Consider the following 27,728-nt stretch of genomic DNA (forward strand, 5'->3'; position numbering starts at 1 on the left):
TTCACACTGTTTTGTTTTGTTTTGCTTTGTTTTTTTGGCTTGTTTGTTCACTTTATTAGCTTTCTCACCACCGTTTCGAGCGAAGAAAACTAGATTCCAAAAGTAGGAACACTTTCCTACTTTTCAATGTTTCCAAATCTAATCTAAAGCACAACTATTGTTGGGTATTTTTGTGGCTCAAATCATGTTCTTAGTTGTAAAGTAGATGCGAATAGATTTGTAAAGTTCTAATACACCTCATCTTCCTTCTCTTCTTCTTCTACAACAATAATGTCCTCCTTACCTAGTGACACCGAGGAAGTGTTCATTTGGAAGCGACTACGTGTGACCCTTATCAGCTTCTGTTCTTAGCTTGATTGTGGCATAAAACCAATAGAATGTAATGAAATGCAGATCAGATTTCAACACCGGACAGAGAAAGAGTGAAAAGTTCTCGTCCAATTCTTCATTTTAACGTAAATCCCGTTATATCTATCTTGATCCGCATTTTCAATTGTATTGTGCTGTTATAATAACTCTTAGAATTATATACTTTATGGTTTTTCATACGCATGCACTTTTTTATGCCTGAGTTGTTAGTAAGACCACCTCACAATTTTTCCGAGAACATGGTAATTTTTGGAGAAAGTAACCTTAAATAGACTTCAAGATATTTGCATAGTACAGTTTAATTTTTTCCGGTATTTCTCACTTTTTTGAAGAAAAATATTCCACTGTTTCAGTGTCGGTGTAAAGATACACGTTACCTCGATGCTTCTGTTAGAATGTTGTGATAATGCATGTATTTAAACAAGTGTTAAATTATACTGCAATTTAAGTAATATGGGATTTTAGTATAATTTCAGAGCTGAGCAAAGAGTTTCCAACAATCTGATTGGTCGAGCGGTTCCTTATATGACGCTATATAAACCGCTCTACGCGGTTTATATAAAATGTTAAAATAAAATGTTAATAAATGTTACTAAAATGTTATGATTTAAGAAATTTCTCTGTTGTTCAGCTCTGAAAGTATACTAAAACAATTATTCGCCGAACCTGAGGCGAATAATTGTTAAATATTGATTTTACTTTACCTCGCTCTGTGATTGGTTCAAAAACTCGCACCACTCTTGGTCGCCTACGTTTTCCCGCGCTTTAAGCGGTTTGGTTGCTTTTGAGTTCTCATTGGCTCTTAAAGGTATTACCTTTTCTTTTAATTGGTTACTGTGATTACGACTCAACAGAAAAGAGCTCTATCCACCTTCTGGTTGACGGATTCTTCCTTAAGACTACAACTACTTGAGACTGCTGCTGTATCCAAACAAAATCGGATATTTTCTTTAAAATGTGCTAATTTTGAACTGGTAAAGACTTGCATAACAGATGACATCTACAAAAAAAAAAAACGCAAGACTCTTTGCTGCATCAACCAAATTAAATAGTTCAGCATACTGCTTCAGTCCAGAGCAGTTGCTGTTATCATAATGAGCAGCATTGTAAATTTCTGGACAATCTAAGTAAAATTGAGGATCTTATCCAAATTATTCTTTGTTTTTGTCATGTACCTAGTCAGTTTTCTTGACAATGTTCACCAAACGAAAGTTTCATACGAAAAAAACCTGCGACTTTACGGAACTTTTCAAGTGCAAGCAATGAAAACATTTGAAGGTGATATATATCTGAAGACTGGGCATTCTGGCGACCTCTTATCCCTTCAGATAGTATGTCATCGTTTCTCCAAGTCCCTATCATAAAAATTAGAAAAAGTTAGCCTTGTAAACTGACGGCCAGAGTTCTCCACGAAAACCATGAAAATAGAAGAAATTAGACAAGGAAACAAGCAACACGGGAAACGATAAACTAGCATGGTAAAAAAAAAAGGGGGGCTTGGTGCGCCATTTGGTTTGCTACCAATAGTAAGTTATTTAGCTAGTCAATCGTTGTAAGCAGTCAGTAAGATGTTAAGGTTACGTCAGCAAGCTGGAATTTGAAGAGAAACACATACTCGTTACTATTTCACAACTGATTACTGTAGTGTGTACTTGCCTTCCATTCATATCTCTCTTTTTAGTCCAAGCATTTAAATATTCTCTGCAAACATGTATGCATGGAGTGGGTGGATCTATGAAATACTTGATCTCTAATGAAAGCGTATGTCTTAAACGGGTTGAATCAGTATAAAGGAGTTTGCCGGTAGAGCCTCACACAAACTTCATGTCAAAAGAGTTCCCCCCTCCCCCCCCCCCCCGCCCCAGTTATTTCTACTGTTGCATAAAGACTCAGTAAATACGTACGTAAAACTTTCTTTAGACAGGGTAACCCATTCAACGGCTCTACTGAAGGCTGGTCTCCGAATGGGCCATGTATAAAGTCATCGAGGGAAAAAGGTGTTTTGAACTGGTTCCAAACTTTTTTTTTTAATTTTCTATTACTGTAAGCGCTCCAAGAAGAGTCTACAAGATATCTGAAGCAGACATTCACACAACAGAAGATAGTTCAGCTTAAGTCAAGGAAAAAAGTTGGTTTCGTGCCCAGACCTTCCACGATCAAGCAGTTGTAAGGTCTCTACACTTTTTTTACATTTCAGGTTCAGTTACACGTTAGGATCTGAGAAACAGATTAGAAAAAGGTACACAAACCGTTGTGCAAAGTTTCTTGAAACACCATTGGAACTTTATCCGTCTCAGTTAAGTAACTGCTACAATCCCCTTTACAAATATACTATTTACAACTTTTTGAAAACACCGTGAGTATATGTACTTTTAGGAGATCCTAGTTTACCTTGCGTCCTATTGCTCGGCCATTTTCCACTTAGATCTCAGTTTCGCCTACAACAAAGGTTTTGATTTTTATCTATTGTTGTTAATTACAAACAGCCTGCGAACAATCAAATGAACAAAATTCGTTTTGATGATTGTCACAAGAGGTCTCACATCAATGCAGTTTTCTGAGTTTAAATGAGTCTTAGTTTGAAATTCGAAGTCATCAATTATAGAGGCCACACAATTAGGCCGGAGTAGACTTATGATGTGTTTTTATTGACCCTAAAGCAGTTGAAGAGATTCTTGAGACCTTGACGATAATTTCGACTAAAAATGAAACAAACGCATGGGTTTATACCGCACTAAAAGCGAGCTAGAAAGAAAGCTACGACTGCGAAGTATCGGAAAGTACAGGTTGACATGTTACTGGGACCGTCTGATGAATAGAGAATCAGCAATACATAGATACTGAGTAGCAGCCAGCATACTGCAAACGTTATCACGATGGCAATGGACAACTTCAGAACATTTCTCTCTTTCTTCAAACGCTGCCCTCTTGCGTTAACTGGTTGAACGCCCGGGATCTCCTTTAATTTGATCTTTAAGGCAATTGCAAAGTATAGTGATGAGGATCAACGGAACGTACCAGAATACAGATATCATTGCTGCGTCATGGTTTTGGGGAGACGAAGACTTTCCAAACGTGTATTTCCACCGCAACTTACAAGCAAGCCCTTCAGGAGACTCTGCCAGTTTATGGGCGAAAGGTCTGAGTACCAGACTGCTGCGACGATGATCCACGTACCGAGAAAAAAGAAACGGCACCGCTTTGAACTGATGAGAGGGTAACGGAGGGGAAATATCACAGCTCCAAATCGATCCACCGCTATCAGAACCAGGCTTTGAATTGAAACGACAGTTGAAATCTCCAGTAAAAAGGGCCGCAGTTTACACAAAGTCTGGCCAAGTGGAACGCAAACCGGCCAGGAACCTGCGTATAGTCAAACTAAATCCCGTGGAAACAGGAAAATCGGAAACAACAGATCGCACATGGCCATGTTCACAATTAAAAAGTTAATGGGCTTCCTCAGGTTTTTTGTCTTATATACAATTATTCCGATCAAGGAATTTCCAACCAAAGAAGCTATGAATATCAGACAGAAGGCACAGGTTTTACCAATCCTCTCTGTCGTGGGATTGAAACCGCAGCTGCGAGTCGACCATTTCAGAGGTATCTGTGTTCCATTCGCAATTGAGTTGAAGTTTGTCGACATTCTCTGAGTCGGCTAGCAGCTCTCGCGCTTTGAATTAGGGCGAGAACCTCCTTATTTATATACTTTGAGATGTGTGGTTTGAATCTAATGCCTTTAAGACGCCCACGAAAATGTAAATAAGTTTGCTGTTTTGATATATACGGTATAACAAATAGCTTAATTATCGATATAATTATACTCCTCGTGATGGTGGACGGCTTGTACGAATTATCATGTAAACCTTTAAGGCGGGGAGACACTGGTGACAAGTCGTTGCGACTCGTCGCTGTGACAAGTCGCCGCTTCAAATTGCATCGAGGGACAGTGAATTTTTGTGAAAATCTTTGTCGCTGTGACCAGTCGCTTGAATTTAAACTGGTTTCAATTCATGCCACTTATCCCAGCGTATAAATGAGTGAAAACGTATTGTCTGCGATAAGACGCTGCGACAAACTAGAAAAAAGACAGACTAAAAGACAACCAATGGGAGAGCGTCATTTGTTTTCCCATGTTTACTAAGTATTCTTCGAACACCCCCCTCCCCCCCCCTCCCCACGCCTTAACTCGAACTGAAACCAAGTCTGAAATGTTAATCCGGGTCTATAAAAAAAAAAAAAAAAGAATCCTGTGGGACAAAACTCACAAAGACTGCGGAAAACTGAAGGCAACTCCATCTTTTCCCTTGTGCAATAACTTTTATTTTTTTTCTGTCAGACACACAATTAAATGTATTTGTCTGTGTTCTCAATCGATATCAAAATGCAGACGAAATTTTCAAGAGTGTGATTACTTACACCTCATTGGTCATTTTTTAGACATTTCACCTGCACGGGAATGTGGGCGAAAAGGAAAAGGTAATGATTCTGCGTCATATTTATTTTCCTATACTGAGCTGAGCGATTTTTGCACGAAAATACGCTGAGAACTAATCAAACGGTAACAAGAGTGAGGGTTCGGCTTACGGCCGAGCATTTCTTTAGGAAACAAAATTCTTACGAGAGAATACCGTAAATCTAATGTATATTCGGCTAAGAGCCGCGCGATCGTCAACACACAAGTTACTAGTCTTATGCAAAGTTATAGTTACCCAGTGTCATGGAAGTGTTAGGAATTTATTTATTAAATGTAAATTATTTTTTTTATTCTCTTAGGATCAGTGTAGTTCGTGATTATTTGTATCTGTTACGTAATTTTTATTCTTCACTTGTGTAAACTGTTGTGTAATTAACCTTTATTGTGTATATCAAATAGTTTTCTTCATTCTTTTCGGGCACCTTGCGTCCATGTGTATTTAAGGATTTGGGTGGTTTGGTACGGTGTGGTTTTGTTTTTTGAGAGAAGGTCACCGGCGGTGAAGGTTTGAAAGTTACCAAGACTCGTTCGGATCAGAGCACGTTTTAATCACTGAAGAGTCATTCAGCAAAACCGTTCCTTTACACGACAAAAGATCCATTTGTCGGGGAGCACATGTGTGCCGAGAAGCTGGCCGAAGAAATTAAAGCGCAGAACTTGAAGGAAAAGGAGAAGATTATCTTCTGTTAGACAGTAAGCCAGTGAAGACAACTGAGTCAAGAAAGATCTGAGCGAAGACCGAATTACGTGAGGTTGGAAACTTCTACGTTTAGCTGGGTTAAACGTGAGTTCGGTTTGTGAATTGTGAATTTGGTTTGTGAATTGTGAATTTGGTTTGTCAGTCGTTTGTTGGTGGAGCGTGGTGATTTGTGGATAGGAGAAGAACACGGGCGTAAGGTGAAACCCAACCGAACTGAACTAAAAAAAAAAAACCTTTTTTTTATCTTAATAGTAATAATCTTGTAAATAGTTTTAGTGTACTGTAGTTTAAGTTAGCGTATTCCTGTAAATTAATTAGATCATTGTATTATCGTTATTGTTAGTCGCTTTATTGTTGTAATTAGCATAATAAATATCTCTAGGCCTACGTTTAGTTGTATTGTGGCGTGTGTTCTCGGGCTCGTTTATGTTCTGTGTTTTGTTTGTGTTAGGGGGCACCCACCTTTGTGGCGCGGATTCGTCACACCCAGTTACTTTTATTTGAATGGAGCCGTTTTGTTTAGTTATAACTTCAAGAATGAGTGGTAATTCGTCGTCTTCTCTGCTGTCGGCCTCAAGGTCATCCTATCGTCCGCTAGTTCAGGCAATTTCATTCGTGTGAATGTTATCATCTTCTGTGCCGTTGAGTGCGTTCGAAATCCCGCATGTTGTAGATGATTTCTCCATCATCTGCTCTGGAATTTCTTCACAAGCCCGTTATACTTTGAATCGCTGCACAATTCCTTCACCTTTAGCCGCAGAATTTACCCGCTGATAGCATTCCCGTAAAGAATGAATAAAAGCGAGACTTTTAGAGTAACTGCTTTGACTTGTTTTTTTTTTGTTTTTGTTTTTTTTTTTACAACATCCGCAACTGGCTAATCAGAAACAGCTGTTCCCACGGCCAAGTAACAGGATCTGACAGAAATCAGCTGCGGCTTTGCTTCCCAGCATTGCATTTTATCCTGACTACTCTGCTCCGAAAGGGCGTAAATCACTCCAGAAGTGTTTGATCTAATACAGGATGCTTCGAATACAGCTCGTTTTGCTGATATTTTAAGGTCACCATTCGTCTCAGTCAACAACTCACGTGGACCTTTTTACAATATTTCAACAAAAGTTTTGGTCTCGGCTTATAAACGGGATCGGCTTATGGGCAAATGTTTGCAGTATTGAACATATGCGTGAATTCGAAGTCGGTGTCTACTTGTGGCTTATTTTTCATAAAAATATAACAGCATCTGAAAGCTAAAAGTTTAGGGTCTCAGCTTAGAGCCAGGATCGGCTTATAAGCAAATAATCACGGCATTGAACGTATGCGTGAATTCTGAGTAAGGAAGTCTTAAGCACTCTAAACAACAAACGTTTCTAGTTACAATGATAAGGTTCAGATCGGACGTCAGCATTATCAGGCGCCTCTGGCAGCCGCTTCAGTCCATGTAACGATCTCACCTTCCCTCCCATCCCACCCCAGGGGAGGAAATCCACCACACAGTAATCTCGTGCGTGGGAAGTTAACGTCCCCTACCCCTAACCCTACAGGAGACGGGGCCTACGGTTTATTCTTCCTTATCCGAGAAGACTAGAATATCTATCCATTTCTTGATATTATAGAAAGGTAGCAAATTCTCCTCACTTATTTTAAGACCATGAGTATTGGTCCGGCCGGGGCTCCAACCCTCGACCTCCCGCACAACACAATCCGGCGCTCTAACCAATTGAGCTAACAGGGAGGCGGTTGTCTAGTTACGATACTGTGCTCACAAACTGAATCCACCTCTTTCGCCTTTTCATAGCCTCTGGCCTTTGATCGCTGATCGGTATTCTAACAGCCCCAAACTACACATCGAAACGGCATTTTATCTATTTTATTTTTTGCTTAAAAGATCGTAAGCAATAGATTCCAAGCCCACTTTGCTTCTTTGATAAACTTGGACTTACTACCATGACGTCACGAATATTTAGGTACCAGTACTCTTCAACACGGCCAAAGAGAGACCGGAAGCCCAAATTCTCCACAATTCGGACTTTTGTCACCTCGTAAAATAAAAAAGAAGCACCAGAATCACCCACAAATCTTACCAAACACCTTCTTTAGTTTCTACTTTTATGATTTGATGCTAAAAATAGGCGTCATAGGGACTTTAAAGAATTAGAGTTGACCGAAGTTGTCCGCGTGTTGTCGTCAGCGGGTTGACTAATAGCGTCGGTTGGTTGACCAGTGGTGTTGGCTTGTTGACCAAAGGTGCCGGTGAGTTGATCAAAGGTATCGGCGAAGTGACTAAGTACCTGCTCTAAGTATGTACATACCTTTCTTTGTGTGAATTTCGAAACTACATAATTAAACGTCAATTTTATTTCGCGATGGCGTCGGAATCAATTGCTTCGAAAGGTGGTGGTTTCAGGTTTCTAAATCTCATTATGTATTCAATGAAACTTAAACACAATTTGCCATTTTAGTGTGTTCGCATGTTGCCTTGGAAGCGTAAGAACTATCTTGCAACTGCTTTCATTGGTTGAAAGTGCTCTGTTAATTTTCATAAATTCTGACCAGGATTTCTGATAAGGTATGAGAAAAAGGGAATATTATCAGTGCGGTATTTTTGTACTGATATTCACATCGATAATATCGACGATTTAAATGGCAGCTTCGAAGAATATACCAGCGATTGCGATGGGCCTCTTTACAAATAAGGATTGTTCATTCTTTCTCACTGAATATGCGGTCGCTTTTTATTGAAAACAAGTACCAGGCTCCAAACGTCTTGAACTAAACTGGTTCTGTAGACGTTGGAGCAGCAAGGGAACAGTGTATCAAAGACGAATCTCGTGTGATCCGAGACTCTCTTTGCCTTCCAAATAGTGGGGTTACTCAGATCCTACCGTGTAACTGTCACTGAACAACTGCTCGGCCGTGGAAGACCTGGGTACGAGATTGGGTCACACCAGCTAATTCCCGCTAACGTTCCAAATCCTAAGATTTGAGCCCGCAGTAAAAAGTACGGGGAAGGCCGGTGCATGTACTCCTTTTTAAGTTACAATGTGTTTATCTTGGGTTATGTAACCCTTTCTTTGGGGTGTTGCATGGTATGTTGTTACAATTGCTTCATTAGTGGCAGGCTATATTTTCGAATTGTTGTCATTTATATTCATTTGCGTCTTACGACCGTCCCTACGAGCCCTAAAATGAAATATCCAGTGACCAGGGGTTATCAGTTTCTCTTAGAAGTAGTTTTTGTATATACGAACATAGTTTAGATTGCTTAGGTATTTCTTGCCATACTTTTTACATTTCCGAGTTTTCATTTTATTGATGTATCATTCCTATCCATTTTGTTGATAAAGACATGATAAAGAAAGTCGCATACGGCTCGTGTTGACACACCCCAATTGTGGTTGCTTATTGAATAATAAATGTTTTGTACTCGTTTGAGCGGGGTAGCGAATTAGAATATAATATCGATTATTTTAGGACCAGACAACCACTTATTCTTGCAAGTCCTATACCATTCAATTTGTAGGTCAGTCGCGGGTCAGCTATTGCGTCTACCAATCTATCAGCCAGTCAGCCTGTTAGTCAGTCAGTCAACTGTCACCCAGTAAGTTACTCAGTCGGTCCGAGTCAGACGTTTAGAGCCAGCCAGCTAGTCAGCCAGTCGGTTAGTCAATTAGTAAGAGGGTCTCACTGGGGTAATGGCTTTTACGGCTAACGGTTAAAAAATTTGGCCATTTTACGACTAATGGTTGATATCATTTAATTTTTGACACCGAACCATTTTTTTTAAGGTTAACTATTTTTACGACTATCGGCTAAAATTTGGCAATTTTTACACCTAACGGCAAATTATTTTGGCCGTTTTGCGGCTACCGGTTAACCGCTTTGAGACCCGGCTCTAAGTAAATGAGCCGTCGTTCAAACCATCAACCAGGCCCCGGTTCTTCGGAGGTGGATAACGCTATCCACTGAATAAATCTCTATCCGGTGGATAGTGCAGTAGGTTTTGGTAACCCTTATCCGCTGGATAGCGATTTATCTGTCGGACAGCCTTATCTGCTCCTCGAGCAACCAGGCCCCGGTGAATAGTCTATTGATAAAGCAAGAGGGAATTTCCTCGGTCATGTACTTTTGGAAAGTATCTCGAAATGGTATTATAACAAGACCAAAGTAAAGCGCGCGCTCTGATTGGTCAATTTAGCGTCCCCCATTTGCGCATGGGTGTACGCTGCTGAGGTGAGCAAATGCAAAGACTATTTTTCCGCGCGCGATTGTTTTTTCTGGTCACGTAAGATTTGTTAAATAAAAGGAACTATTTAGCTACAATGTATCAATGTTATGTTATAAAGCAAGTGGTAAACACCACAGCTTACACTATTGAGTTATGGATGCACTTGGGAGGTTTGCTAAGCACTCAAGAAGCTAGAGTCGCTCTCGGCTATCGCCTCGAGCGACTCTTACGCTTCTTTCGTGCTTAGCAACCTCCCGCGTCCATCCATAACTCAATAGTGTACGCTATGGTGTTTACCATTTGTTAATTCTAACACTAACCATGATGTTAATCAGGCCTCTCTCTTCAACGCTAAAACCTCCCAACTCATCCAGAACAGACTTGCACGTGGAACTCACGTGAATTTTTTGAGCTGCAGATAAAAAGAAACATTTCGTTAATATTCATAACTTATGTTGTTAAATTAAGCACCCTTACGAAAGCTACCAAGGTTGCTTTTAACGTTTTAGCAGGTAAATCAATTTTATCACGAAGAACAGGAATAATCGACATTACGATACCAGTTCCAGTTTCCTCCATCTGTCTTGTGATGTCAACTGTTTCGCCAAATATGTCGTAACGAGGCTTCTTTAGGCCTACCACTCCTGCAACACAGGGGCCTGGTAAACGGAAACACAGAAAGCTGGTGAGGAATGATGAGAAACTTTTCCTGAGAGGACACTCACTAATAACGATACAATAATAACGATACTACTACCACAACTTCTTAATGATAATAACTATAATAATAATAATATAAAGATCTGGAAATTGAGATTACGAAAATGTGGGGATTGAAAACAATAACAGTGCCTTTTGTCATCGGGGCACATGGAGTAGTCAAGAAAGGAATTGAAAAACACATTGACAAGATACCAGGAAAAATTAACATCACAGAACTCCAAAAGATCACCCTCCTAGGATCAAGCCACATCCTCTGAAAAGTTCTATCGATCGAATGAAGACCATGACTACCCACTGGAGCCTCAGAACCTGGATTGGATTCCGCGCTAATGGGACAGGACAGAAGAATCAAGAAGAATGAGAGATAATGATAATAATAATAATAATAATAATAATAATTTAGCAATAATTTCCATAATAATAATAATAATAATAATAATAAAAGGTATCGGATCAGATTTCTCGAGGGAGACTATGCTTTTTGCGAAGTCCAATGCTCGTTACGAAACGAACTGCCTCTTTGTTTCAAAGATAGATGGGGAACTTGATTCATTCTTGTTTTATATTATGCTCACCAGTGTGGATTCCAATTCTAAATTGTAGCATTGTGCCTTGCATATGACTGATCTTGAAGGTCTTTAGGTATGCAACAAGGCGTAAGGCCATACTGGCTATTTCACCAGCATGTTTATTTCCATTCCTCTCCGGAAGCCCAGATACAACCATACACGAGTCGCTGCTTGTCTCCGCCTGTGTAAATATGCATAATGACAGATGAGAAAGGAAGCCAAGCACGTAATCAGCTGGAGAACGAATGGTCAGATGTTCTGACAGACAAGCAGACAGACCGTCAATCAATCAGACAGTCAGGCGGACAGACAGACAATTGGAGTGACCTGGACGTCTAGATAGAAATGACTGAAATGGACTGAAAGATGGGAAGAAATACGGACAAGTTCATTAAGATTTAACAAAAGACGGACGGAAAGAAAAATAGGAAAATGAAATGGCCAGATAAAGAAGATCTGATTCTCTTGGGTTCAGCGGTAGAGTAGCTGCATCCGAGTCCTCGTGGGCCGAAAATTTTTTTCATTTTGTCCCACACATGAGGGACATAGATGGATGGATGGATGGGTTAGATGACCACTTCCTTTGGGGCTTTTCAGGGCTATTCTTACAACAATTTGCGGGGGACTTTGCCAGACTGTTTGTGGCAGTTTACAACGAATCAAAGGAATTTGAAGATGCCCCCTCCCCCCAATTCCCAGTAAACAGGCCAGACCACATCACAGTAATCTCGTGAGTGGGTTCTTTAACGTCCCCTGCCTAACCTAATGAACCAACCACATATATGTGGGACACACATATGTGGTCCCCTGCCCAACCTAATTAACCATCCCACATATGTGTGGGACACATTTCCCAGAAATGGGGAACCTTTTTCATCTATAGAAATGTATGTAGACAGGTAGATAGACAGAACGACAGGAGAAACAACAAACGGACAGAGAGACAAGGGGCACACATATTATAGGAGGCAAATTGGTCCGCTTTGAGCAATTCCATCAGATCCTTTCTCGAAGCTATTCAAATGGAATTTAACGTTACCTTGTAAACGTCATATCGTGTCATCACTGTGTCATACAAAGAGTGCAGGTCGTTAAGGAGAGTTATCACCTACATGAGAAAAGTCAATCAAATCATCGATCTCAACTAGGCAACAGGTACGCGCTGTTGTCTTTCTTCCAGTCACCACCACCCCGAAGATCGAATTGTGAGAGTCCTAAGGTACGGTCCTCCTTCGACCCGTATCTCAGCCGCCGACAAAATCAGTCGGCAAGTTAGTGATGTTAGGAGCAAATTTGAATTGTGCATCTTCACTAATACAGGATAACATTTCTTTTACTTCGCTCTGCTAAGGCCATGTAGGAAACTTGCGTAACCTTCTTGCCAATCAGCAATGATGTGCAAAACTTGGTCAAGAGTGGTTTCTCTCTTAATGAGCATTTTTTTTTTTATTATGCTTTGAGTTCTGTACGGCTCGTTTTGTGCTTGTAATTGCTTTGGTCTGCATTCGCGACATCCAGTCGTAGTGCGTCAATGGTTTCCATGAATCTCGCATCTATTGCTTTATTTCGGAAAGCTTGTCATTTAGGCAGAAAAATTGACCGAGTGGGTTGTGTTAAAGTTAAGTACTCCGTCGATTTTTCTTTTTTATTGATGTGCTGTTTGGGTCGTTTTGATTTCGAATTTTATCTTAAGGTTATTTTAAGTCTAATCTCGATCTGTTTCATGTCTCTGTAATCATCAGTTTTTCAAGTGTTTATTCCCTTAAAAGTTCTGGCCCATTAATCCGCGTTATGTTCATATTTTTGCAATGTTTTCTGATAGCGGAGGTTCTCTCTGCTTTTAAGCCTTTTTTTCCTTTAGTTTGTCTATTATACGATCTCATGTGCCACAATCTCGGGTAGGGCACGGGTGTGGTCTCAACTACCAAGTTTTGAAAACAAACAAGTGCGAAAGCTCGTGGTTGGTTGAGGTTATGTAAACAAGTTCAAAGTCCTCTAAAGCTTTATTCAAAAGCTAAGCACTACACGGTAGCCCCGAGTTTCAAATCCTCGGCTATGCTTGTAATATAGCCAACTGGTTTGCCTTCGCCCAGTTGGGATTCTTAATAATGTTATTTTGAATTTGAATTATTTGTTTCAGTTGTTTGGTGGAAACCTGTAAACTAGCTTCTAGACAAGTGTTTCTCCACGTTAAAAACTGTTTATTTTTTTATTATTTATTTCTAAAACTGACTACAAATTTGAGCTTTCTTCGGTATCCAAAGTATGCTAAATTACTAAAAAACAAAAATCCCACAGATTTGCGGAGAAAGCTGCTGCTTTCATGATTAAGTCACTCCAGAAAACAGACACCCTGCAAAAATTAGCCTCTAGGTTCTGAGGCCATGGATAAGACAAACAAAAAGATACAAAAGAAAATGTTGAAAACAAACCTGTATTGGGGAACTGTGTGACGTAATGTTAGAGAACTCGACTATATCACTGTAAAATATGGTGACGTTATCGTAATGTTCAGCTTTCACTTCAAGTCCTGCTTTGAGATGATCTGCAATGCTCCTGAGTGAGACAGTTACATTGTTCAGTAAGTGAGGGTAAATAGAACTGCGTTTTATACCACGAAGTACGAAGGCCTGAGGTTGGACTTGCACTCGTTGAAGCCGGGGAGTTGAGCACACAAATAATTATGCTTAAAAGTAATATTTTGAGTATTCTTCAGTTAAATTGTTAATAATGGAGAAAGAGAGCGATAAAACGGCGGTCTCAGCTGCAAGAAAAAAGTTTATTTGACGGGTGAGAGACTACTAAGTAGAGTTTCGCGTTCAGGTAAGACCACCATTTTGTCTTCTCTAGTCTGACTATTTCTGTAATTATTGTCATACCTTGGAAGCATCCTATGTAGAAGTTCATCTGTTTTGGTTTTCTCACTCTGTAGTTGTTTTGTCCGTTCATTTACAATGGTCTCCAAGTTGTTTGTGTACTTTTCCATCATGGACAACATATTGTCGACGACGCTGGTTGTCCTAGCAATTATAGAAGGGTAAAGGAAATAAAGAGAACGATTCACGATTGGTAATATGTAATAAAAGCCTAGATGATTGGGAATTTCATCGGAGGGAAATTTTATAGTGCTCAACTCAGCTATGCCTTGTGTGCCAATTTTTGTTCTTGTCAATTGTGATCCCGATTACTAAACAGAAGTACAGCAACATGTAATCTATCGGTTAAACAGACAACGATTTCTTGACGACGTAACCAATGTTATAGAAAATGGAAGAATTTTGATAAAAATACTCACTTTCCATTGTTGATTCTCTTAAGAATTTTTAGGACACCACAAAAGGTGGGTCTTCTTTCAGGCCGCTCATCCCAGCACATCTTCATAAGGTCCATGTACGAAGCTGGGGCGCTGTCTGGAGGGACTTGGGGCCGACAATGAGGCGCGATGCCCTTCCTTACGTAGTACAAGATTTCTTTATTGCAAAGCAGCGGAGAAAAAGAAATTGTGGTGAGGATCTTTAAGATGGGACAGATGGCATAAGGAATTTTGAGGAAACAGGAGACTAAGGTTAAAGAGGAAAACAACGTTTTTAAAAAAACGTTTCCAACATACTGACCCTTTGGGCCAAGAAGAGATGTGGAAAATGGCTTTTCTCTTAGTGCGATTTCTTGTAAAATGATGCCATAACTGTACACGTCTCCAAGTGGTGTATTGCCAGTGTTTGTGCGTAGACACTCCGGTGCAGTCCAAAAAAGAGCTGGTTACAACAAATGATTTTTAAGATTTGTGTAAACATGTTTGATTTTCTTCCCAAATGCGACAAGACAAATCAACGTAACACGCTTAAAATCAAGAGATAGGAACGATTGTAATAAGCAGGTGTGCTGAGCTCGTGGAAAAGTGTAAACGTTGCCATACCATTGAACGATTCTCAAGTAATTGTGAGTTTCTTTTTTTTTTTTTTTTGAGTTTGAATTGCTGCGCTCAGTTTTCGTTCTAGAAATCTGGAGCTATATACTTGATGTCTATGACTAATCAAGTACAAACCTTACAGCAGTCATATCATGACTCGATCACGTGCGTTCTCCCGCCCAGGAGTGAGTCGCTTGTGTTTGCACTGAGTTAAATGGCTTCGTCGGATAGTCAGTCCTATTTCCTCTGATTGGTTCTTGTAATTTTTTTAAGAGGGGCGGGGGAGGTGGCAATTTTCGGGTTTTACGACTCTCAATCAAACAAGCGCTTCAAGTAAAACAATATATATATGTATTTCATATATATTTGTTGTTTAAAACAATTTTTGTTGAACGTGTTACCCTTAAAGGTGAAAATCAATTCTACTTTTTCCTTCCTACAGCCATACATTTATTAATCTGTGCTTATTATAATTATTATTACCAGTTTGTGTTAGTAAGGTGTCCTCTGGGTGTAACCTGTTTTCACGAAAGGTTTGTAGACCGTAGTCGGCCACCTTACAAATCCAGTAGCTGTCAACCAATACGTTGGTGGACTTTAAGTTGCTATGACAACCGATCGACGTCTTGTGCAATTCTTCCATTCCCTGACAATTGTAGAAAACGACGTAAATACTGATTTTTTTCGAACAAAAAATATTTATGGGGTCTGATACAGACAGGCAGTCTTATTCTATACTCTTAAGAGCCTTTACATAATAACCCCTTAACTTTAATTAAGATTTGGGTCCACGCTTGTGGTCTGGCTCTGGTCACGAGACTGATACATATCTCGGGTCGCGCATACGACAAGACAGCCACTGGATGGATCCATATTTACTATGAGTGATACTCCCAAAATGTTCAATATTGAAATATTCTTGGCCCGCTTAAAACCTGAGTAAAAATCTCGGACCCTATTTCCATACCAGATCCACATAGTAGTGAGCGAATTGACAGGGAAGCAGCTGCCACTATTTCTTTTCCTAGCAGTAGGGATGAACGATTGTCACATATCAATGTCATATGATATTACAGTCCAACTCGTCATTCGTCCCCTCATAGTGACCCTCAAGCTATGAACCGGTTAACGAACATCTTCAGTAGGCAATTCAGACTTAGTCATTAGAGATATTCTGAGTGGGGACTGAAACGAGTATTTCTCCATGATGAATTCTCTTCTGAGGAAGAGTCCCTCAGCATGAAAATAGACCCAACATCCGGCATATCATTATCATATTCTAACTTTTGAACCACCAAAAAAACAAAACAAACAAACTTACTCGTGCAATGTCTAAGGCAAACGACATCCGAAACGTCCAATCCAGCTTAAAATCATCTCTAAGTAAAATGTCCTTTAAAATGATAATATATACAACGAGGTCAATTTTCCCGACTTACTTCTGTACGAATGTTATCTTCAAATTCTTGAGCCTTTCTCGAATTTTTGTCTTTATAATCGTCACTGTTTCAAGTCCTTTATTTGCTTAAAACTTTTGGCCTTTTAATCAACGTAGGCTTCACATCGATCTGTGTGTTTTCTGATTACAGAGGCTTTCTCTGATTTCAAGCCTATTAACGTTCAGATTGTTTGTCAAACTGCCATAAGTGTCACTATCTTGGATAGGGCACAGGTGTAGTGACAACGCCCAAGGTAAGAAAATACAATTATAATTATATAACCACGTTGCTTTTACGGAAATGGCAGATAAATAGAGAAACAGATTGAAAAATGTCGAAAACTATGTAGCAATAAAGCAGTGTCACTTTAAAGAAGAAGCTTTTTAAGATTCAAGACTCTTGCAGCCTTTCACTCAGTAAAGTTGCTCCGGCATATCCCGACAATATGTCTTTTTTGTTGGTGAAAGTTCTAACGATAATACAGTTATGTAATAACAGTTTTTTTTCTTACGTCCATGGGGTAAACAGCCCTTTTTTACCTGCAAGCTGCCTTTAGCACAATGTTCAGATACAATATAAATATCCGGGAACTCAGCACAGAAGCCTATGTATGGGTTAAGGTTGATGTGGCGAACCTCACAAGCCTACGCAGAAAAGGGAGAAAAATTTTAGTATATATATACCACATAGACGAATAGTGATTTTCGCGCATGCGTTATTTCGAACTGATCAGCAAGTTCTATTGACCTCCGATCAGCCGAAGAGACAGAATCCCGTTTCAAGAGTTTAATTTCCGACCATTTTCGGTATAAGGGTTTCTGTGTTGTTTGTGGTGGTTGTGTACCAACCACCGTTCACCACCCCACCAAGTGAATATTTGCCTATTATATGTTGAATTCCTTGAGAAGACGATTCTGTTCGTAAGTGAAAGCAAGCCAGTACAAAGAACAAAGCAGTACATAGCCTCATTGCTTACCTGTCGTATTTCTGCTTTCATGCTTTCTGTGAGATGAGATGTTCCTCCACAAGCTAGCTTTATCGACACCACCTTGCCCTTTAAACAGATAAGCTCAGTCTTAGTAAAACTATTCGCTTCAGGCTTCTGATGGGTTCGGCGACCATTTAGAACTAAAATGGACCCGGTTTTCCCCAAAATTAATGCAACAACCAGAGACAAGTTATCGTTATAGTCTTCGATTCAGTACGGTAACAAACACCAGCAAGTGAAAATTCTCTAATCCTCCTCCTTCTCATTTTCACCTTCCATCATGACCATTACTGCCATCATAGTTTTCATTGTCGCTTTCATCTTCAACGTTCTTGTCCGTCCTGGCGATCGCTGTGGTAGTTTTTAGTCCGTACTAGTCCTCGTCTTGGCTGTTATATGTTTTCATCGTCCGTTCTCGTCGCTCCTTGTCAGTCTTCTTTGTGCGCATGTCATAACTTGTCATTCTATGTTCCTCGCCAGTCCTCGTGTAACCGTGTTCATCATCGCCATAAATTGCCTTCGGTGTCTTCCTTGGCGTTATGGTCGTCACTGTCGTCGTCGTCATCGTAAAAGAAAGCGTCTCACTGATGCTGTTTCAGTTCAGTCAATCAGGGTGAAATAGGAATAATCTGGCTAATAAAAAATCACCTCACCCGAAAAATTCCTTTAGAGATCTTTCTTTGGTGGTATAGACTACCATTCACAAGTCCCAGGGTAGAAGAAGAGGCGGGGAGAATGCTTGTTGTTGATCCTTGACAGTTGAGCTAAAGTAATTAAGAACAAGTATAAAGGTAGGTTATATAAACTTCTCCATAGGCATGAATTAAGCCAGGCCTTGCAGTCCTGAGGATCTCAAATGAACAAAGTAATTAAGAACAAGTATAAAGGTAGGTTATATAAACTTCTCCATAGGCATGAATTAAGCCAGGCCTTGCAGTCCTGAGGATCTCAAATGAACAAAGTAATTAAGAACAAGTATAAAGGTAGGTTATATAAACTTCTCCATAGGCATGAATTAAGCCAGGCCTTGCAGTCCTGAGGATCTCAAATGAACAAAGTAATTAAGAACAAGTATAAAGGTAGGTTATATAAACTTCTCCATAGGCATGAATTAAGCCAGGCCTTGCAGTCCTGAGGATCTCAAATGAACAAAGTAATTAAGAACAAGTATAAAGGTAGGTTATATAAACTTCTCCATAGGCATGAATTAAGCCAGGCCTTGCAGTCCTGAGGATCTCAAATCAACAAAGTAATTAAGAACAAGTATAAAGGTAGGTTATATAAACTTCTCCATAGGCATGAATTAAGCCAGGCCTTGCAGTCCTAAGGATTTCAAATGAACAAAGGTGGTAAGTTTCTCAAGAAACTGTGATGCAGCACCAGTGGGAGTAACAGGGTAATTGGGGTTTTATCAACTGTGATGCAGCACCAGTGGGTGTAACAGGGTAATTGGGGTTTTATCAACTGAATTGATAATGTAAATTAGCCACCGTGAAGAGTTTCGAAAGCTGCTTTTCGAGCGTTAGCCCTTCGTCAGAGCGAAATTTCGTTTCAATTGATGACTTGATGTCATTTCCAAAAAACATCGCCTGGAGCCTTTTCCCAAATAGAAGGGGATGACACTCGAGCAAAGGACCCATATAGATATAAATGAATTTGAAAGTAAAAGTTAGTTTCTCTGTAAAAGTAGAAAATAAAATCCTCATCTAGAATTTCTTCGGAAGATGCAAGAACGAGAATTACCTGATTGAGGCTGCAGCGCATGATGAAGTGATCATCGTTATCATTCGATGGAGTAATATCCTTGTAGCTGATGATCCACTTTTTGCAAACATTTTCTCGTTCATCCATTCGTCTTTTGGCAAATATCAAGACAATTAGGATTGATATTAACAGAAGAAATCCTCCCAATACTCCAAGGACAGTACTGATGAGATGGTCTGAAAATAACAACATATAACTCATAACTTCGAACGACACTTTTGGTGAATGAAGGATCTAAATTCTCAATGTTACGGGGAAATTTAGTGATTTTTCTGTGTGGTTGTTTAAGCAAATTTACTCATCGCTTTCGTTATTCTAGCCGTTTTCAATTCATACGAGTTTCTTTCGTTGTGATGTTTTAACAAGATAAATTAAAAGCCACAGTAATTTTTGGAAATAGATTTTGCATTGTTACTTTTTCTTCTTTGCGCAGCTGCCTATCTGTACTTTGTTTGTTCAATTCTAGTGAAATTTTTAGGCAAATATAAGTGTTAATGGTCTTTCTGGCAAAATTAGTTCTCGTGGTAGTTGGCAGCTGAGTTTATATTCGTAACTTCAATTTCCTTTCTTACGATCAAACACCATCCTTGCTTAGATAAGCAGAAACTTGATCGTATTTTTCATTTTATTTTGTAAGCTGCTCTGTTGTAATTACCATCGGTATATTTTTAACACCAAAGCTGTGAATTCTCACCTAAGTTTCTTATTTTTAATGGCCTAAAGTTAGTTTAATTTAAGTTAATTTAATTTAATAGCTTCGCCGACCGGCAGGGACACCGCAACAGCTTGCGTCAATTACTGCGGGCCCAGTAAACCCGCCCATCCCACCCCAGGGGAGGACATCCATCACACAGTAATCTCGTGCGTGGGAAATTAACGTCTCCTGCCCCTAACCCTACAGGAGACGGGACCTCCATTTATTCGTCCCTATCCGAGAAGACTAGAATATCTAACCATTTCTTGATATTATAGAAAGGTAGCAAATTCCTCTCAATTATTTTAAGACCCTGAGTGTTGGTCCGGCCGGGGCTCGAACCCTCGACCTCCCGCACAACAGTCCAGCGCTCTATCCTTTGACATATGAATATTCAAATGTAAATCATTTAGCTTCAAAGAGACGTTTTCCGTTCTTTTATAGTCTTGTTCAAGCATTGCTAATTTAGAGGACCATAGAACCTCACACCAGTTCAATGTTTAGCTGGGTACTTTTTGAAGGTTTTCCGATTACCAACTTGAGTACGTTAGAGGTCATGTCAGTTGTTGGCCTGATCTAGAATAAAATTTTACTGTGGAACCAAACGATTGTCTCGTCCTTGACGTCCGTAGAAGTTCACCAGAAGAGGTCGCCTGTACCAGAGAATCGTGACAAGTTCCCGTTCTCGCTGCCGAGTCGCTCTACAAGCTAGTTTTCCGGTTATTGTTGTGCCTTCCGCAAAAGTCCAGTTTGGGCGCGAAAACTTATCGTCACATTAAGAAATAGCACGGTAACCAAATGGAAAGAAGTTAGATGTTGTTTCTTAATTGTATTCATTACATCGCTAGCAGCGCTTGTGAACAAAATGAAGCGAATCCTGTGTTATCATTGGCTACCCGAGCGGGCATGATGGGTCCATCATGCCCGCTCGGGATTGCCCGCTTTGATCCCGTGCATGAAAAAAGATGAAATTAACACTAAATTCGTAATTCTTCGACAACGTCAGCAATAAAGACGCAGAAGTGGCAGAAGATAGTCAAAACAAAGAAAACATAAACGTCTCTCCTGAGTTTATTTTGCTACAAACACGTTTGGCTTTCTTTTCCGGCTTTCGAAATAAACAAGTCATTCTTAATTCTTAATAAATTCAGTGCTATAAATCCTTTATTAACCAAGCTTGTTCGGTCAAGATATAGCTGGATATTAGCCTGGTTCCTTTTTTTTGCATTTTTATGGACCTCGACATCGTTCTGGCCATGAAAATGCAAAAAAAAATAAAGAAAAAAATTAGGCCAATATCTAGCCATCTTGACCTCACCCATTTTTTTCCCGGCAGGGCACGTAATATAGAAGACATTTTCCAGAGAAGATAAGCAGTTTCTCACCTGCTTCCTCCTTTCCCTGGTTACAATCTTTTCCGGTGAAACCACAGACTGGATTACTAACAGGGACTCTTCTTGATCCACCCGGCCATCTGATATCGGACTCATAACGAAGCCGTATTTCATGATACACTGACCCTGTGCCATTATACAGTAGACTGGTTTTGTCACCGACGAACTTGTACGAGCCATTCCGAAAATTACCGATGACAAACTCTGGTATTCGAGTTCCATTTTCCATAAAAACGTAACCCGATTCTCCTGAATTGCCGAACGTAAAAGTTTGAAACTTAATCAAAATATGAACCATAGAGCAAAGGGTAAAATAAAGAATCAAATAATGAATTTAAGAGAAAAATCGAGTTTCCAGATGGGACTCGATTTTTCTCTTATATTAAAAATTGTTTGATAATGAATTTATATGAATTAAAAATATTAGGAGCTAGAACAAGAGAAGCTAATTATAACTATTGGAGAACGGAGAACACATGATGATTAGTTAGCTTTGTTACTTTGCAAAGTTAGTAATGGCGTTAAGACTACCTTTTGTAAAATTAGTGTCGAATATTAGAGTTGATTGTTAGGACACTTTATTTTTTTTTTCAAGGTTTCTTCAACTACATAGAATTTTCCAGCAATTTCACTAGCGACCTCCTAATTGCTGTAATCGTGGAAGTTTGACGCGACTCTCTTTGGTTCACAAGTACATTTTATTAATTTATATAAAGGAGTCATATCATGAGAACGTAATGTGTGAGTGTGGTAAGAGATGGGCTTACCTTGGAAACGTCTGTTGAACATGCGCAAAAGAACTTCTGAAGTGTTGGTGATGTCATACCCACATGATATAGTGTCATTTACAGCCAGAGAGTACAGATGGACGGAATCATGTACGAAGGATGCGTACCAAGAGGGCTGGAAACCAATGTGTCAAAAAAACATATAAAGAGAGGTGAGTCTTTTATTGCTTTTGACTGTCTGTCTACCCGTCGGTCGGACTATTTGTAAATGGTCTTGCCAGTTTGTTGGTCAGCCAGTCAGTCAAACATGTACAGTCCAACAGTCAGTCAGCCAGACAGTCAGAAAGTCAGAGCCGGAGTCAGAGAGTCATCGAATCAGTCAGTCAGTAAGATAGTCAGTCATTTAATCATTTAGTCAGACAGACAGTCAGTCAATCGGTCAGTCTGTCAATCTACCGGTCAGTCTGTGAGGCAGTCAGTCAATCCATCAGTTAGTCATTCAGCTGGCGGTCCATCTGTCCGTCTCTTAACCAGTCAGTCAGTAAGGTCTCTTAGTTAGTGAGTTAGATAATAAGTGGTTTCTCAGCTGGTCAGTCATTTGGTCAGCCGGCCAGGAGGGCTGTTAGTCAGTCATTTGGTCAGCCGGCCAGGAGGGCTGCTAGTCAGTCATTTGGTCAGCCGGCCAGGAGGGCTGCTAGTCAGTCATTTGGTCAGCCGGCCAGGAGGGCTGCTAGTCAGTTAGTCAGACAGTCAATCATAGTGTTCTAACGCTGAGTCTGTCTGCAGTCCCGAATTGTTTCGGTGAAAAGTGCAGAGAATATAGATTACCTCGCTATATAGCTTTTCTTTGATGGAAGCTTCTAGCTTATATCCCATGTCCCTATATTTCTGTTTGAACTCCATGGATAGCTCAGGCCGATAAACACTGAGATCAATAATGCCGTTCAATATATTCGAAAAACTTGAGTCCTTTCCTTCGTTTCCAGTCCACTGACCGTTTTTGTAAAATACGTCTGTATTCAGGTCTAACGTTATGAAGGCGTATTCCCCATTCGTCATACCTAAGCGTTTAGCGGTTTCCATGATGGATACGACCTCGTTTATGTAACATAGAATAAGAAAAACTGTCAGGAGGAGAGAAAAACAAACGAATAAAAAAATCAATAGCGAAAAGTTAAATTGGAGGAATTCGCAAATTATATACATGATAAGGCAAAAAAAACGAAAAAGGAGATTGCAACTCAAAAAATTGTGTAGAAATGCAATATTCCTGGATTTTCGTTGTGATAAAAAGGATTTGTGAGCACAGACAAAAACAGTTTGTGTGTTTTTTTTTTATTTTCTCGTGTATCCTGATCTCCAGTGTGATTGGTTGAGGCACAATAAACGCCCTCGAAATATGTTAGGTGTTTAAGGTCTATTTTCTGAGTTTTAATGTAAAGATTGGAAGGCTCTTCTCAAGTAATATGATCTGTTTGTTACATTTTGCTCAATGTTTAAAGGAAAAAGGACTATGCAGTTCAGATGGAACTTAAAAGGGGTTGGACGGTCGTTCAATATGGGTAGTGTCAGGTCTGTTTCAAACAGCAAACACTAGATACAACGATACTTTGGTTTTCTTTGAACATCCTCTCAATTTTAAGGCAAATGGCAGCTGGTGTTGCAAAAGGAATATAAAACAGCCTAGCAAAAAGGTTAGTTTCTTGCAGTTTGAGGAATACCTTGAAATAAAAAAAAAATCCCTTCTAGGTGTTTCTTGCATCCTTGAGTTCATTCTAATTCACAAACTTACCTCGTGTCACATTTTTCCCTTTCGTCAAAAGTGTTTCAAACTCTGGATTCTTATTGTCATAGGTTTCGAACAACGAAACCTTTATTGAATGACTTTCTACCACACTTCGTATTTTACCAGCCATGGTCTTCCATTCGACCTCAGACGAACTCAAAATGGCAAAAATTGTCCATTTGAACGCCTTGAGAATCTGAAAAACAAACGCCGGTGTATATCTCTCGCTTCGTCTCGCATAAGCTGTAATGGTGGCGAGGGTGCTGTAAATGTTTTTGTCGATGAATTTATTGGAGGAAGCGGCGTATGTTATGATGGGTTTCTTCCATATCTTAGCGAGGAGAGCCACTGGTTCAGCGACGACGGAGCACGCAGGTCCAATGAAGACATCAACTGATTGAAATCCCACAATTCCTCGCAAGCCCTGCTCAGGTTCACACGAGCTATCTTCAATCCTGAACGAGATGTTGTATCCAGGTAAAAGGCTGGAATCGTTCATGACGGCAGATATTGCCATGGGGACGGCTGCAGCTGTACGTGTTCCGATTGGCCATCGGCCCGTCATTGGCATTAACACACCAAGTCGGATTTCTATATAGCAAGGTAGGAAATACGAGAAAATTTATGTGGGTGAACTGGAGGTCTACACATCAATTTACTGCAATTACAATTTTCTTTTGTCAGCAGTTCAGAATTAGTACATTTTCCACTTCCAATAACGCGTGCTGAGAACTTAAGGTAATTGCCATGGCCTTATGGGTACATATGCAAATTGCAATTGCTTGAAAAAAAAAAGTAAAAAAAAAAAAAAAAAACTAAAATGATGAATGACTCGTAAATGTGATCAAAAGACAAGATATTTGGGATTTTTTAAGGGGAAAATGAGGTGCCCCACATGACCTTCGCGAACCTTGCCTTAAAATGCAAGCTATTGGATTTTAAACCTTATTCAGGGTGTTTTGATTTTAAAAGACATGTTTTAAATTCGCAACAATATGAAATGCAATCGACAATGACGGCAACCTCGTTCCCAAGGCCTTTTCCTTTACTTGGGGGTGGGGCGGATGCAATACGAGGAAAGTTCAGAAATTCGAATTAACTCAAGGGTGCAAGAAATACCTGGAGGTTTTTTTTTTTTATTTTTTTGTTTCCAATGTATTCCTTAAACTGTAAGAAACTAAGCTCCACCCCTAGGTTAGAGGAAAGGCCCTGGAAACGAGGTTGCAGTGGCGACTTAATATTAAGTAACTCAGGAACGGACATATCAAACTTTTCACCTACATGTCTACTTAATCTTGACACAGAGCGCTTTTCAACTGAATGTTGTTGAAATGAAACGAAAGGAATCACAACAACCAACCAGAAGGAAGGAAAATGTCACCAGAAGTCAATAAGAACTCAAAGTAAAAACAAGCAATCTGCCAAAAGCGCGGGAAAACGCGAGGGACCAAATGGTGATCGGTGATAGTTCTTGCATCTGATTGGCCGAAAGAGTGGCGCAAGTTTTCTACACCAATCAGATAGTGAACAAAAATAAAACCAATACAATCCTGGGGTACTTTGGACTCCAATTGAAGATTGCTCTAAAACAACCCGAAGCTGATTTATCAACGTAAGTATTACCTTTGCTTAACACCAAATGAAGGGAGGCTGCCAGACTTTGAACAAGCTGAGGAAAAATAATTTTGCATTGGATGAATACATGAAAAGGACTCCTAAGAGATATCACATACACGAGATCAATTTTGCTTTAAATCATAACATTTCATCTCAATTTCATTTAAATAATATGTGAGGTGCTTACCAAAGCGAGGCTGAGCATTTTCTCAAAGCAAGTTCTTCAGTTGTGTCAGTTACGGTTCTCTTATTTCTTGATCCTCCTTATCGATGGAAAAATCATTTATCTATTATTCCAACATTAAAACGGCAACTGTTTTTATTACTAAGGGAGGAAGGTAGGAAGTAAAAAGATGATGGCCGGCGACATTCGAGCTCATCCACGCTTATTAGCACTGATTTTCTGCCAGCACTGCAACGGTAATGGACCTACAACAGGCTATTGTCTTCGAGTAAAATGAAGGAAGAAATAGGCCATTTCCAAATTGCCTTTGGTCTCTTTTTCGAAACGAGGCCTGTTGCTCAACAATTCTTATGAAAATGAGATTAATTTGCATGTGAATGAAAACTTATTATCACATGAAAAGATGAGCTCCAGGACTCGCTTTGAAAAGAGGCTTATGTTAATTCGGAAATTGGCAATCGACACCTCAGCACTCCTCCTCCACCCCCTCCCCCTCAAAAATGCAGTGATGACCGAAGAGCAAAGAGGCCCTGTTTTAGAAGTATAGGGGAGGGGGGGGGGGGGGGGTTGATGCAAATGTTGAAGTAAACGACGAATTCAGGTAATCAGTGTAGCCGTGCCAGTATTATTTTTTAACCACTGGTTTTGACAACTTGCCAAAGTGTTTTTTTCACTCTAAAGTCGACTCACATCCAACACAGACCAGTCCATCAAATTCAACCATAGTTGGCAAACTAAAGCCCAAAAATAGACTATTCATTTTCAATAGTTCGAGAACTAGCAAGGAGTTTTTCCTTGAAAGCGGTTCTAAAATATAATGACCCACTCCTACTCTTCAGGATTACGGTGTAATTTATACAACGCATTTATTGTTACTCGCAGTAATTGTCGCCTGCCTTTCGTGTTGGGATCGAATATAATGACTCACGTAAAAGACATATAGGATGTCAAATAGAATACTCTTTTTTCGAGATCTTATATAAAGAGGGTGCTTAACATTAAAAAAAACGGTAGCGACGAAAAATTGCTTCGATTGTCTGAAGTAATTCATTTGAAAAGCTTTTCGACGAACAATTACGTATTGGCCCGATTGACTTTCGCCAAGAGTTTTCTAAACATTAGTCACCAATATCGGTTTCTGATCACGAAAAAAAGGGAAAGAGGAAACAAAATAGGATTTAAAAGTTTTGAAGCTCATCTATCCTCATTTAACATCTCAGCTGGACTTAATTTTTTTTGTTTTGCAGTTCTACTTTGGCGTTAAACTTGTCTGGTTATCGTCTCGTGCAAGAAAAATATAATCTCAACCAGTTTATATTAATGCAAACCCTGAACATTTTACGACCAACAGTGTTCCTAGCTGAAGTACGAAACTGCAGATTGGAACTTCTGTCGATTGCTATGCAAGCGCGATTAATTTGAAATTTAACTTTTCTAGTGATTCATTCCATAGTAACAAAATGAGAAAATGGAACCTGCGTGGATGCGATAGAAAATTGGAGTTTTTACGCAATTTGCTACCAAGTGCAAGTGTAGATTGAAAAACAGCAAAATTATACAGACCTCAACATCTCAGCTAACCGCTCAAACCAGATTCTTTGGATGTGGGAAACTTTGTGTTTGTGTGAGGTGTTCGAAAGAACTGTACGCCAATGACCTAGACAAGACTTTTTCTCCGCTCTACAGTGGCAGCACACCCACCACGGGCTGACAATACGACGGAACTGAGAGTTAATTTGTTTTCACTCCTGAAACAAGGACCGACATGAATAATACATTGCCCATTGGAATAAGACAGCTGTCTTTTGCTTTTCATTTCGTCCAATAGTTTGCAAACAAACATCATAGATGTGTTAGATTCTTCTTTGGATAACCACATACTAAATGGCTATTAAATTCACTGTCTGCGGGGACATGAATCTTAAAAGAAATTCACAAGGACAACGTGAATGCACAATATCTACGTTTGCACTCTCCAAAATGATTTAGTCAAATCGGGAAAGCCTAATCGATGCTTGGTTAAAAGGAATTTCACACTGAAGATGAACCATCTTAACAGGTCTAAGTAGCTTTAACATTATCGAAACAGCTTAACTGGTGGTCTTTTGAGTTAAATTAAAGAACGATATTAGTTTTAAGTTCTTGTTTTGAGCTTCTCTTT

The 27,728-nt window shown here is 39.6% G+C and overlaps 1 protein-coding gene and 1 pseudogene across 1 annotated transcript; both read right to left on the bottom strand.

The window, feature by feature from the left end:
* Positions 1–9: 9 nt before the first annotated feature.
* LOC111340952 (atrial natriuretic peptide receptor 1-like) lies at positions 10–27,489 on the bottom strand. Its single transcript, XM_088753554.1, has 22 exons — positions 27,131–27,489; positions 25,571–25,646; positions 25,390–25,435; positions 23,773–24,357; positions 22,809–23,104; positions 22,020–22,155; positions 21,244–21,501; positions 19,144–19,340; positions 18,054–18,164; positions 17,389–17,466; positions 16,952–17,056; positions 16,295–16,366; positions 15,457–15,619; positions 14,678–14,818; positions 14,359–14,533; positions 13,943–14,083; positions 13,496–13,619; positions 12,103–12,171; positions 11,070–11,244; positions 10,332–10,430; positions 10,092–10,183; positions 10–1,724 (listed from the first exon to the last, which is right to left on the bottom strand). Exons 2-22 carry the CDS (start codon positions 25,586–25,588, stop codon positions 1,686–1,688), a joined length of 3,120 nt encoding a protein of 1,039 aa, XP_088609680.1. The 5' UTR covers positions 25,589–25,646; positions 27,131–27,489; the 3' UTR covers positions 10–1,685.
* Positions 2,280–3,736, bottom strand: LOC148735635 (substance-K receptor-like; annotated as a pseudogene).
* Positions 27,490–27,728: the final 239 nt, after the last annotated feature.

This window comes from Stylophora pistillata, chromosome 3, assembly GCF_964205215.1.
Source record: "Stylophora pistillata chromosome 3, jaStyPist1.2, whole genome shotgun sequence".
Classification (NCBI taxonomy): Eukaryota; Metazoa; Cnidaria; class Anthozoa; order Scleractinia; family Pocilloporidae; genus Stylophora; species Stylophora pistillata.